Here is a 14,836-nt window from a genome sequence, read left to right as displayed (position 1 = left end):
ACCTCACAGCTGTGATCAGGAGGTTGACTTCCTTTGCAGGGATGGGAGGGCTAGAAAGAGATCGGGGTCTGCAGGTGAAACTGACCATAGCAGGAATCACTGTAGGCCAACAGGCTGTTTGGGAAGTGAGCATTCTGCAGAGTTAGCAGGGCTGGCATTTTGGAGGAGGGTCAGCTGGGCCTCCATGTACAAAGTGATGACCATCTCAAGAAAAGTGACCAGAATGAGTAAGTAGATGGCAAGTTAGGTCAGACCTGAATTCAGAAAAGCACTGGCTGTAACCATTCCCTGGCTACTGCCTATGTTCACTCAAAGCCCAGGGGCTATACAATCAGCAGGTGGCAAAGCCAACCAGGCTGTGTTCTTCCATTCAGAGCAGAGAGATACCCCAAGCCCTGAGTGGGTCCAGTGCTGTTCAAGAGTCAGAGACTGGAGTCAAAAACCATACAGGTCTACCTTGTGTTCTACTGTGTTGTAGCTGAGCCGGCACTAAAACTACAAAATGCAGTCATTACCACACTTCCCTCTCTTTTCCAAAGGCAGAGGAGCCTCATCCATAGCCATCACTGCCACCCCAGATCATGAGGAGTACTGCCATACTACTGGTGGTATTCCCTTAAGGCCCAGGGTTTCTTAAATCAGCTTGTGGTAGATGCTGCCTGACCTGGGACTTACTCTTTAGGGTAATGGTCTCCTGTATGATCCAGGGCATGTCCAGAAATGCTAGTCAAGAGTCAATTCCTGAAACTGAGAACCCCAAGAGCCTGTTTGGTGCTCTACCCCTGTAGCTCTGCTGGCAGAGCTTATTCTTTAAGGTGCAAGACAAAGTCTTCTTTACTTTTCCCTCTGCATTTCTCAAAAAGAAGGAATTTGCCCAGTAGCCACCATAGCTGGTAATGTGCTGAGAATCACCTGAAGCCAGCAAGTCTCAGTGGCTCACACGAAGCCTTTGATGTAATACCCAGGTATCACTGCTGGTTACTTGAGACCCAAGGACTCTTCAGTTAGCAGGTGATGAATGCTGGCAGGACTACATCCTTTTCTTCAAGGCAGCAGGCTCCCTTCTGGCCCAGGGTGTATCTAGAAATGTCATCTGGGATCTAAGGCTGATTTGGGGACCTCAGGGCACTGACTGGTGTTCTATCCAGCTGTGGCTGAGCTGGTATCCAAGATGCAAGACAAAGTCCTCTCAACTCTTCCTTCTCCTTTCCTCAAGAGGAAGGAAGGGGTCTCTTTTGGAGCCTCAAGCTGTGCAGCCTGGGGTTAGAAGAGGGGTAATACCAGCACTCTTGGTTTCCTCAGCTGATATTTCAGTGTGTCATGTTCCCCCTCAGCCCACTGTCTCTGGGCTGAGTTCAGCACTAGGACTTGCCTGAATTGCAGTCCTCATAGTCTAGACTGCCTTTTATTGTTTACTTGGAAACTCAGAGTGCTATGGCCCTTGGTGGTGAGGTTTGCAGGCACTCAAGTTTGGACCACTGGGATCTGCAATTCCTCCTCTGGCTAGGGTTGATTTAAATGCTCCCTTAGCGAGCAAGCATCAGCTGATTTTTGTCCAATTTTCCTTTCTGCTGTAACAAGACAACATGGAGTTCACTGCCTCACGATTGCTGTCTTCTTCCTCCCCTAGTACCCAGAGATATTCTCTTCACTAAGCCACTGCCACCAGGGTGGGGAAGGGTGGTGTCAGCAATTCAGGGCTGTTTTTTCTATCTCTTCAGTGCCTCTCTCAGCAATATGAAGTTAAAACCAGGTATTGTAAGTGCTCACCTGATTTTTTGTTCTTATGAAGGTGTTTTGGTGTTTTTTTTGTTTGTTTTTTTCTGTGTAGATAGTTGTTAACTTGGTGTCCTTGCATAGAGGACAATTTGTGGAGCTTTCTATTCCACCCTCTGGGTCTTCCTCTCTCCCAGAAAGATTCTTAAGATCTTTATTTGTCAGAGATTTGAAAGTTAAAGTCACTATGAGATACCAGTGTACACCCACTCAAATGACTAATACTAAAAAGACTCACATTATCAAGTGTTGGTACCATGTGGAGTAACTGGAACTGTAATATATTGCTGGAAGAAATATAAAATGAGACAATCTCTTTGGCAAACTTGACAATTTCTTAAAATATAAAACAAATACCATTTATCCTAGCTATTCTACTCCTTGGACCTATGCAAGAAAAATAAAAGAGAAATGTCTCTAGAAAAAAATACTCGGCAAAGAGCAGTTTTGTTCAGAATAGTTAGCAAGGGAAGCCACCCAAATGCTCAAAAACAAATGAATGGTTAAATTCTGATGTATGCAAATGTGATGGAATACTATTGGAATATGACTTAGCAATAAAAAGAAAAAAAAAACTACTGATACATACAACAACATAGGATGAATCTCAAAATATATACTCTAAGGAAAAGAAGCCAGACTGAAAAGAATGCATATTGCATATGTCATTTATATGGAATTATAGAGAAGTCAAAACTAACAAAGTGATACATAGAAAATTAGTTGTTCCCTGGACCTGGGGGTGGATATGGCGAATTTGCTACAAAGCGTCACTAGGGATGACCTTTGTGGTGGGAATATGCTGCATCTTGATTGTGGTGGTAATTACTTGGATGCATACATTTGTCAAACTCACTGAATTTTATACTTAAAATGAATACATTTTATTGTATGTACATTATTTAATAATTTTAAAAGGAACACATCAATGTAAAAAAAATTCTAGTTAACTGAAAGTTATATAAAATATATATATATGTATATATATATATGATGTGAATATTTTTAGAAATTTAGGAAATTTAAAAGAAACACAAATTCATTACAAAAATTATACTGACTATGATTTCCTTTTCTATGGAGATCTTCTTTCACCTCTGAAGCTTCTGATAGTTACTATTACCAACATCAACAGCAGACATGGTGTTGACTGACCGAATCCCCAGATGTATGACTATTTTCAGTACTGAAAGCACACGGGAGCCTTTACTTGGGTATCTTTGTCTATGTGCACAGAGGCTCTTCTCATGTTGGGATATTTGACTTCAATTGCAAAGAACACAGTAAAGCTTACCTTGTGCTTTATAAATTAATACTCGTTGCTCAGAGACTCAGCCATGTCTTCTTATGCATCTGTTTTGGTATCTGGAGGAAGGAGGTATTCTGCTTAATTACTCTCACACTGCCAAATCTTACTTCCAAGTAGGGATTTGGGAACCAAGGAAGTAGTAAAGAATGGCATTTGCTGTATGATTTTTTTTTTTTTCTGACGCCAGTATCTTGTAACATGGGGAGAAGCACTGAGGGCTGAATTTTTTCAGTGTTCCACTTCTCAGGGATGCTCTATATCTCAAATCACTAGCACATCAGTAGGCTTTAACTGGTTTCTCCGTCTCCAGTAGTTTCTAATTGGAGTCATTTTTACTTAGTTCCTCCAGCCTAATCATTCCAGTGTACTAAATTAGAGGCCTTCCTATCAGCTAAAAAAAATCAAGCAAGTAACCATGATATATTTATTCATAAATGTTATGAGTGTGCTTGTATATATGTATAAATATTATAAATACATTTATATATAAATTATACAAGCATTACTATACTAATAAAGTGTAAAATATATGTTATTTTAAAACATATTTCTTATTGTGGTATTATTAGTCTATTATAAAATGGCATTACAAAACATGACACATACTTAGAGTGAGGTTCATAGTTAACAATAGTAAAAGTGAATTCACATATCATGTAGTCTTCTTGGTAATTTCATATTATTTTGGTTGTGTTTCTATTAACTAAAATTATAATACAGTAATATGACTAATGAAAAGCTCATAATAAAAGCATAGGTGTCAGTTTTAGTTTTCTTATTTACTTAATTGAATTATCTTTAGTCTGGCCCTTTTTTATGAAAAAGAAAAAACTTCTAAAACCACATGTCCATTTTGAGAGTGCTTGGATAATTAAACTCTGCAAGTCTAGAGTCGATTTAACCAGCCAAGATATTAAAGCAAACTGCAACGCAGCACAATCTGATCAAATGAACGAGGGTACCATTCAGGGCAGTGGTATTTCCATTATTTTTTAAAAATACTTTGAGAACTGAGTATGATATTTGGCTATCTTGGAAGTGAGAGTGGCAGTATCTATGTAAAATGTTATTAATGTATAATTTTTATTATTGTAAGATAAATATATAAAAATACAAGTGCAAATGTTTTCCTTCCACATCCAAATTGATTGTCTTTGCCTTCCACTATGCACAGTTGATGCTCAGTAAATGTCTGTGGAAAGAATGAAGGGTATGCTATTCGGTATAAGGAATTATAAGTTGTGTCTATGCCTAACTTCTCTAATTAAATTATGAGACTCTTGGGGGAAGGATTGTATCTAATTATTTTTTTAGTTTCCAACTAGCCCACAGTAAGAAACTAAGGCAAAATTAGCCAGATGCAAATTCTCCCATTCTGTACTCTGTTTAGTGTGGCTCCCAAGAGCCATTTATTATTAAACCCAAAAAGCAAGGCTACTTTTGCATTTAGTCTAGTTTTTTAAAAATTATTTGCATAAGCCCATGATAGTAATAATCAATTATCACACATTTTCTCCCTTCTGCCCTATGCTACCTAATCGTCCCTAAAAAAAAATCATTGCAACTGTACTATAGTTATTTATGTGCATCACATATTAATCTGTAAATTTATGAGGATGAGAACAATGCTTGTCTGATACTTAGCATAATAGCAGCACTTGTAGGTACTTGATAAATGTTTTACTGAATGAACAATTCATTAGTTAAAAAATATATCATTTATTTCCATCAGGTAGATCATTTTGCTTGAAGAAAACATTTACAAAATAGAATTAGTAGTAAATATAATTTTTTACACAGAGAGGCTAACTTACTTCCAGTTACTGGGGGCCTTTAATCAAAATGATGTACTTGCTTCAAGTTATTCATATCCCTTTACACATAAAGTCTAAAAATTACAGAATACTTTCACTAATTGTTTCAACCGTGCTGTAATACTTGCATGACACTACATATACAGATGATCTTAAGTAGCTTCCAAATGTATTAGTTTTCTATTGTTGCATTAAAATGACCACAAATATAGTAGCTTAAATAGTACAAATTTCTCACAGCTTCTGTAAATAAGGACTATATATGCATTAGCTGGGTCCCCTGCTCAGGATCACACCAGGCCGAAATCAGAATGCTGACGAAGACTGCAATATCTTTTGAGGCTAAGGTTCGTTTTGCAAGCTTGATGGTTATTGACAGAACCTGGTTTCTTGAGTTGTAGAACCTCAGACTTCAGCTCCTAGGGGCTACTTAGCGTTCACTAGATTTTGAGGAAAACCTTTTCCCTTACGTCCTGGGTCCAGTGATTAGTGGCCTGCAAACTAACTAACTGTCAATGGACAGATGCACGGTATGCAGACGGGAATGCTCAGTGAGGAGTAACTCCCTGAATAACCAGAAATAAAGGCTTATAAACTAAACTTAACAAAAAGTTAAGCTTTTAATTGGAAAAGTATGAAATGGTCTGCTGGGCTTTATGGTGCTTATGGACTCCTAAATTTGCGTGTCTGATGATAAGAATCAGTCTTGTTTTCAATCAGAAGGGTAGGCAATGGTAACTATATTTTCAGGTGGGTCTGCTTAAGTTTGAATAATATTTTTTCTGTTGCTGCTGATTGATCACATGCTTTCAGTTCAAATTAATTTTATACCACTTTAGTGTGCTTTTAACGACTTCCATTGCCATATGGCCTTCTCTACAACATTGCATTTTGCTTCTGTAAGACCAACAGGAAAATAACTGTTGCTGATTTTTGCCTCTTTTAAGAGCTTGTCTGCTCATGTCAGGCCCACTCAGAATAATCTCTTTTTGATTAAGAGACAACTGAATAGGAACCTTAATTACACATTTTTAAATCTCATTTTGATATGATGTGACATAATCACAATAACAATATGAAATCATAGACCTTGCACTCAAGAGGAGGGATTATACAGGTCTTATCACTAGGAGAAGGATGTTTTGGGGGCAATCTTCCCAGCACACCAAATGGCAGGATGAAAAGTTAAGTCCAGTACTACTGGAAATCATAAAATATAGAAATAATTACACACATTCTATACTGCTAAGGTAATAAGTATGTGCCAATTGGTTAGGCCAGATGACATCTCAGATCATGCATAACAGTATGCAGGAAAAAGAAACTCCTTTTGTGAATTCAAGAATATTTTCCAAACCAACTTTTAAATTTTTTCTCATACCTGATACAGTTTTCAAGCATACAAACATGCCCATAACATAAACATAGTTAATTTCTCTTCTTTGAAATTTCAACTTCTTTTAGCCAGTGGGGTCTATTGGCCACATGTCCCCCCATTAACCCCAAAAGATGTTATGGCCTGTGTTAGTTAACTATTGCTGTGTAACAATTACCCCTGAATTTAGTGGCTTAACACAACACAGAGTTTCTGTGTACTTCTATGGACCAGAAATCTAATCGTTACTTAACTGGGTTCCCTGCTTCAGTCTCTCTAACACAGCTGCAATCAAGATCTCACTCAGGCAGGATCTGTTTCAAAGCTTACCATTGGCTGTTAACAGGATTCAATTCCCTGAAAGCTATTAGTCTAAAGACCTCTGCTCCTAGCTGGTTGTTGGCCGAGGGCCACTCCCACCTCTGTGTCAGATGGGCCTCGCCAACATGGCAGCTCACTCATCAAAGCAAGGAAAAAAGTAACAAGACAGAAGTGATAACATTTTATAACCTAATCTCAGAAGTGGGATCCCATCATATTTGTCTTATGTAATTCATTAGAAGCAGGTCATAGGTTCAGCCTATAATATGAGGTTTCAGGGTGCCCTCAGCTCCTCTGAAAGACTGTTTCTCCAGGTTCTTGGCCTCCTGCCCTCTGGAGAATGAGAGAGGGGATCACGGCACAGTGCAATGTGAATGCTGGACTCAACAGTGTTTGTAGAAAGTGATTTATTTAGAGAGAGAAAAAGGAGAAGGAGAGAGAAACAGCTCTCACACTGAGTAAGAGAATCCAGAAAGAGGGAATCTAGGAGAGAAAAGCAGCTTCCACACTGAGTGGAAGGGAATAGAGAGAATGAGATGGGGTTTAGGAGGGGAAGACAGGCTTCCACAAGAGAGTGTGGAAGGGGACCCCAGAGGGGAAATTCAGGAGAGAGAAAGATAGCTTCCATGAAGGGAGTGTTCGTGGAAGGGGACCCAAACATGGAGTCCAAAGGGGTGTGGAAGAAGGGGACTTTTAACCTGGAAGGAACCCCCACCTTCTCTAAGATCCCTGGGCAATGAAAGGCATTCCTTAGAACTTCTGCTGGAGTGATTGACTCTTAGTTTCTTCCCGTGCCCACAAAATTCAAACATAAACCATTAAATCTCCAAGACGGAGGGAGATGGGAGGCAGGCATGGCGCTAGGAAGTTCTTGACCTTAAAATTACACCCCCCTGGTGGACCCAGAAAGAGAACACATTCCGTGAAGCCCACACTCACAGAGAGGGGTGTGAATTCAGGAAGGCAAGGATTGTTAGGTGCCATCTTAGAAGTGTACTTCCCACAGTGCCTGAATGAGGGAACCATTTATCACACTGAGGAGAAACAAATTAAAGTGTTTGTTTCCAAGAAATTAAATAAAAGCTGCTATGATTACATTTACTTATTCAGAGCCAAAGCAACCAAGCTTGATGGGACTGGGTTCATAATTGGAGTGGTTAGCCCTTGTCTGAGGAGAGAGGGCAAATGGAACCCAAAGATGAGAAGCTAAATTCAACATCAGAAGAATGACATTAAGTACCAAGTCCAAGGCATGAGTCTGAGACGTTGGATGAGAGAAGAATAAAAGGTCAGAAACCCAGAATTACCAAGTCAGTGTAGAAGCAAAATATCAGACCACATATAGCAGAGAAGTTCAAGAACCAAAGGGACTCGTGGCTTTAAAGACATAAGGTTAGGCTTTTCCTCTCGATTATTGATTGAATGGTTAGGAAGTATTGCTGTATTTTTGCTTTATATTCAAACAAATAGAAAACTTACTGATTTCGTGAAAACGTTGAAATTCGGAAGTACTAGTCCAAGTAAAATTAAAAGGCATCAAAATATTCATTTTTAGCAAACACGAGATTATACATTTTCTTGCAAAATGCATAGAATATTGTTTGTATCAATTGATTTTATTTTCTAATAACATTTACAGTATGAAGCAGCATTTTACACCGGATGCTGTGGCTACACCTCAGAATCATCTACCTCAAAACACCTACTGGTGAAGTCACCATTGGCTTCTCCTTCTGGTTTCTTTTTAACATTCCCTTATTTTGACCATAAGAAGCTACTTTCCATGAAATTCAACAAATAATATAATTTAAAGAGTACAGTATCCTTCCACAGTATTTTCAAAAGTGGTGATTTCCTTGCTTTTAAAATTTTATTTTTCAATTTTTTTTACTTGCCACATAACTATGTAATAGAACTAAAGCCTTATTGAAAACAAAGAACCACTTATTTATAGTAAAAGAAATCTAGTTATACTTAATTCTCTTTTTGCCTGCCTCCAAGTATAATTTCTACTAGATTACAGAAGTAACCAATTATTTTCATCCATGTTTCCCTTCATGTGCCTGGAAACTAACTATTGTAACTCTTATTTTGAGAGTTTAAATTTATTTTTAATTCCTTTTTAAATAAATTTACTTATTACCTCCTCTAATCTTAGATCATTTAATTATAATTCTTCTTAAACTTTGTTTTATTTCTACCTTTTAGATAGAAATACAGTTTAAAGTACCTGTGGGAGAATATATACTTCTCTGTATATATTGACCTATAGCACCATTTGTTTAGCTTTCATTTAAATTAGCAGACAACTGAATAACAGCTAATACATCAGTATGCAGCAATTTAAATGCCTATTAAAATTTGCCAATCGAACCAAACTCCCAGCTTTGCTTATTCAGAAAGGGCTGACATTTTCTTGCCATACGGTCTACTAGAGATAAGGCATGCAGTTTCAGATTAAATTAAACGTAGCATTTCTCTATATTTGGGTTATCTTTTATTGTTTTTGAAAAAGCAAATCATTCTGAGAACTTATCCAAATTTTAAAGTTTGTGATTTTCAGGATGTCAAAACATTTTGCAAAGTATTTTCTTTAGCAACCTACCATGGTATGTGAAATGTAGGCACTTGTGATTGTTACGGGCTATTGAAGCTGGTGAGAGAGAGAGAGAGAGAGAGAGAGAGAGAGAAAGAATATAGACATAGGTATGTATTGCATCACTGAAACAAAAATGCTTCCGATAGCTTATCAGACCAAGGCCCTGAAGTGTTGTACAGATAAACTTAAGGTTCTTGTGTGTGTTTGCGCGTATTTATTATGTATGTGAGTTTTGGGTTAGGGAGTGAAAGAACTAGGAAATTATGTGCCTCAAGGAAGGGAGATCAGGAATGGAGAAACAAAGTGCACTCAGGGGAAGCCTGAGCAACAGATGGGGATGATGGTACTAGGACAGGGTCATGACACAGGGAAGGGTGTCAGAATTTAAACCATATCTACCCTGTAATGTGTGAGGCATCCAGGATATGTTAATTTAATTTTAGCTCTTCAGTGGCTTATGCCTAAAAATTAAAGGAGGATTTAAGAAATAAAATGCAACCTTGAAATAACATTTCTTTATTGGGTCCTAATAAAGAGTTTCAAATGGCACTCTCTGTGACAAATCACACACATGTTCATTGCTACATTTCCAGAGTCCTGATATTTGCAACTGCCAAAAATAATCAAATAAATAGTCCTTTTTCTTCCTAGGAAGAAATTCTTCTAAATTTGGAAGCCAATTCCCCAAAGAGTTTATGCTGTTGAGAGAAAATTTGTGAAGAAAAGAGTCTATTACTTAATTTTTAAACGTTGTCAATAGTGTTGACTTGCAAGAACAGTTTATCATTTATTCAATATGTGAAAAGTACTTGACCTCATCTAAGTTTGCAACTAGCCAAACGCAAGATCAGGAATGAAGTTAAATATATCAGCATCATACTGCCTTCTTGTCTTATTTCTCCTTTCCTCTTATGCCTTCTGAAGTGAATGAGGTAAAAATTCAGATGATGATTGCTTGTGGAAAGGGCATCTTTATTCATTGAGACAATCCTTCTAAGCTTAGAATCAACCCCAAATCAAGGAAAAGGGTAAGACTGTAAAATATTTGAGTACTAGTGAGTCTCCATACATATTGCTTTATGAGTGATCATTTATGTCACCCATATGGAAAGCCAATTCTAGTGAGTGTATTACATTCTTGGTTCACAGAACGGATGATTATTTAAATTTTAAATTTAATAAGGAAACCTTCTTATTGTTTTATAGTCAATTTGATCTATGGAAGGGTTCTCTATCCTATGTCAATTTATATAAAGGACACTCCTAAGACATGAAAAATAACTAGTATTAAATTTCTTAGTATTTCCTGTGGCTCATTTGAGGGAGAAATATGGATATTGCAAGAGGGAAAGAATTTGGAAAGGGCAAAGGCTTGGAAATTAACCACATTATGCCTTGTTATTCTCCTAGGGTCTCACGATTCCTTCAGCTTCTACATTGATGAAGCCTCTCCAGTAGGTCCTGAACAGCCAGAAACTGTCCAGAATTTTGTCTCTGTGTTTGGAACTGTGGCCAAAAAGCTCATGCGGAAATGGTTAGCCACTCAGACAATGAATTTTACTGGTCAGCTAGGAGCTGGGATTCGCTATTTTGATCTTCGAATTTCCACCAAGCCCAGAGACCCCGACAATGAACTCTATTTTGCTCATGGTTTGTTCAGTGCCAAAGTCAATGAAGGCCTTGAGGAGATCAATGCATTCCTCACAGATCACCATAAGGAGGTAGTGTTCTTGGACTTCAACCACTTTTATGGGATGCAGAAATATCACCATGAAAAACTAGTCCAAATGCTGAAAGATATCTATGGAAATAAAATGTGCCCAGCGATTTTTGCCCAAGAAGTTAGTTTAAAGTACCTGTGGGAGAAGGACTATCAAGTGCTGGTCTTCTACCATAGTCCAGTGGCTCTGGAAGTGCCCTTTCTGTGGCCTGGGCAGATGATGCCAGCACCCTGGGCCAACACCACAGACCCCGAGAAACTGATCCAGTTTCTTCAAGCATCCATCACTGAGAGAAGAAAGAAGGGCTCGTTTTTTATATCTCAGGTGGTGCTGACTCCCAAAGCTAGCACTGTGGTCAAAGGGGTGGCAAGTGGCCTCAGAGAAACAATCACAGAAAGGTAAGTGTCTTTAAAATATTAGGGGGGAAACCTCAAATAATTTAACTTGAATTCACAGAGGTCGTAATTGATGAAGCTAAAATTCACACCTATGTATATTAGCTCCCCAGGGGTACTATAACAAAGTAACACAAATTGGGTATCTTAAAACAACAAAATTGTATTATCTCACAGTTCTGAAGCCTAGAAGTCTAAAATCAGAATTTCAGCAGGGTCAGTTCCTTCTGAGGACTCTAAGAGAGAATCTATTCCATGCCTTTCTCCTAGTTTCTGGTGGTGGCTGGCACCTGAGTATTACTTGGCTTATACATGCCTCACTCCAGTCTCTGCCTCCTTTTTCACGTGCCATTTTCTCATGTGTCTCTGGTCTTTTCCTTTGCTTATAAGGATACCAGTCGTATTGAACTAGGGCCCACCCTAATGACCTCATGTTACTTACTTCTGCAAGGAACCAATTTCTAAATAAGGTCACACTCACAAGTAGCAGGGGTTAGGGCTTTAACATATCTTTTTCTAGGCCACAGATGAACCCGTAACACCATATATTTTAACTCCACGTCTAGTTGTCTTTTCATAGCACTTTTTTCCACATTTGTGTAGTGCTTTATAGGTTACAAGATCCCTTCTCTACCATTTGCCATCTTCTAATATCCCTGATTCCATTTGATCTGCATAACAACCCTGAGAAGTAGGTATTGTCTTACATATTTAAAAAATGAGGTTCATAAAAGTGATATATTTTTCCTAAGACCCCTTCAACAGTGAATTATAACACAGATCCTCAAGCTTGATTCTCAAACTATATCCTATGTCCTTTATACTACATATGGTGCCTTATAAGGAATGCTTATCCCTGAGAAAGTGGTCAATTCATTGGTCAAGCCCAGCCAAACATGTAGAATGTTCATTACCTGTGAGGTATAATTTGAGCAATTGCAGATTTTTCCTATGAGTGTGACACAACCTTCTGAATTGTACATATTATTTATTGAGTTACAATTTTAAACAATGCAAATATCTGAAGAAAGAACACAAATCCTTATCAGATCTCTTTTTATCTTTAATTGACATTTTGAATTACGCTAGAGACAGAGCATGAATGCTTGGCTAGGACTCGAGGTCTTTTTGGAAAAGACAAAAGATGAAGAGAAATAATTTGGCGATGAAAATAGTATGGGTGACCTTGTGGCATAGCATGTAGAGTGGGAAATGAATGGAGATGAAGCTTAGAGTGGCACAAGAACACATTTTCCAGAAATCTTTTAACCAGGCTACAAACAACCTCCTCCTGTGAGCAATGGGGAGCTAGATAATAAAGTCTAAAAGTAGCATGACTTGACAAGATCTGTGTTTTATGTAATAACTGATGCAGCCTGGAGGATCAATGGAATGGAGAGAGAGAGCAATTAATAGGTATTTAGAACTGTTTCAGCAAGATGATGCAGGCTAAACTGAGGAAGTGAAAAAACACAGAAGGGGATAATATGGAAGCAGTGGAAATTCAAATGATTTGGTGACTAGTTCACTGTGTGGTATTAATGGGAGACAAGAGTTGCAGATAAATGGGACAGGTAATGGAAGCATTCACAGAGTCCGTAAACAAAGGCACAGGGACTTAGGAGGAAGTGGGGAAGGTACCATCAGGATCATGCTGAATTTAAAGCATTGGTAAGGCATTCAAGTAGATATGGCTAATTGATCGTTAGAAATATAGGCCAACTCATTTGGGGGTTGTTGGCATTTCTTGGTGGTGAAAACTCCAAGTCATTGGAGTGGAAATGTTCCTCCATATAAAATCATAATTTTCTTCTGTTATTCAAAATGGTCCATTAGCCAGGACTGCTCTGTTTCTTAAAATTTAAATAACATTACCAACCATTCACTGTGTACTCTGTGAAAGCATATGGCTTTTTCTATGATTTCTGCTAATGTCTATATTACTTAGGAGCTCTTGCTACTGCTGGATTATATCATTTTATGGCTCAATCGTCCCTCATAGTCTGTCCATGTCCCATTCTGAGACATGAAACTTGCTTCATGCTCATTTCCACAATGGTTTTTAAATTTTACTGAAGATCTGAAGAGGCCAGGAATGTTTTATAATCACAATAATGTATATAATTTAAAATCAAATTTTAAATTTGTCTTTAATTACAAATCTTCTGTCGTGGGATAACAACCCCTGACAACATCTAGAACACTGTATACCTCAGCCTCACATCCTTTGACTGAATCTTCTCCTTCTTTACCATTTTTCACCTCTTTTCTTTCTTTACCCTTAGATTGCCTTTGAGACTCTACATTCTGGATAATTATGTAACTAGATTAACATTTCTAGATGATTATGACTAACTAGTCACCTCTCTCCAGCTTCCTAAGCCTAAATTCAGCTAGTTCCAACAAAGTGTTCATCAAAACAAGAGGGCTTTTTGGTTTATAGCACCACTTTCTACAAATACTATTTTTTCTGTTAATTAACAATTTACCCCTTTCTCACAAACTTAGAAAGTGAAGGAGTTGTGTATGTATAAGAATGCATTGTTTTTAACCGTATCCTATAGAGTCCCCAGATATTGAAGAATCTCAGGAGCCTGGGAAGGAACTTACTCCAACTTCCTCCATTCTCTCCATACCTTGAATGAAAGAAACTTCATTTTTAAACTTTTACATTTGGGCAGGATGCAAGTCTTCCTATGACCTCTTCCAGCTTCCAGCATAGTTCTATGCTTAGGAAAACACTCATGTTAAATGCTTGCTTTGCATTTTAGCCAAGAACTGTACTCTCATTTTACCTGTGTAGAGATCATCCTTTGAAGAAGCCAAAAAGAATTTACTCAAAGATAAATCATTTTCATTTTTTTCCTCTTATGGCATTTGATGTAATTTAGAAGTTTTCAAGTCATAGTTAAACTTCTTTTTGGTTACTCATGCTCCAGTACAGTACTACTAAAGCAGGATTTGTGGGGGGTAAAATCAGTCAGGAAGGTGCTGAGCATTATATTCTGTACTACTCTCCCAAAAGATTCACAGTATAAATTAGCATATAGAAAAGGCACTAAGGAATATTTTAGTGACCAATCCTATTTAAATTTAACTAATACAATGTATTCCAAGCACTTAAATTTTGTTCAGATAACACTTATTAACAGCACATCGAGTTAATTTTTTAAAACCACTCTCAGTCCTTTAATTCAGAACTTCTCACTTGCCTCTAGCTTGTACATCTGGAATAGTAGAGCTGTATTGTTGAAAAGAAAAAGGAGAAGAAAATGGAATGTTAAAAGTAGAAATGAAGACTCCATATATAGAACCAACATTTTCCTCTACAGGATTCTGCAAATTACGTACAAATAATTTGCAAATATATCTGAACCTTGTCATTATAGTTGTGCTGGCATTCTGTAGTGGAGTTTAGTCTCAGAAGTACTCGAAAGGCTTTCTTTTTAACCATTTGCAAAGCTGTATTCTGAATGCTATATTAATGTGAAACTTAGTTTTTTGTTTTGGTTTGGTTTGGTTTTTG

At 37.7% G+C, this 14,836-nt stretch overlaps 1 protein-coding gene across 1 annotated transcript in view; it reads left to right on the top strand.

The window, feature by feature from the left end:
* The window catches only part of PLCXD3 (phosphatidylinositol specific phospholipase C X domain containing 3), a 200,014-nt gene that overhangs the window by 115,356 nt on the left and 69,822 nt on the right, over positions 1–14,836 (top strand). Inside the window, exon 2 of the mRNA XM_017533131.2 lies at positions 10,605–11,313. Within this exon, the coding sequence (XP_017388620.1) occupies positions 10,605–11,313 (709 nt within the window). The remainder of the gene's footprint in view (positions 1–10,604; positions 11,314–14,836) is intronic.

Source organism: Cebus imitator, unplaced genomic scaffold (genome assembly GCF_001604975.1).
Source record: "Cebus imitator isolate Cc_AM_T3 unplaced genomic scaffold, Cebus_imitator-1.0 Scaffold80, whole genome shotgun sequence".
NCBI lineage: Eukaryota > Metazoa > Chordata > Mammalia > Primates > Cebidae > Cebus > Cebus imitator.
The sequence above is the reverse complement of the archived record's forward strand: the minus strand, read 5'-3'. Positions and strand labels throughout refer to the sequence as shown.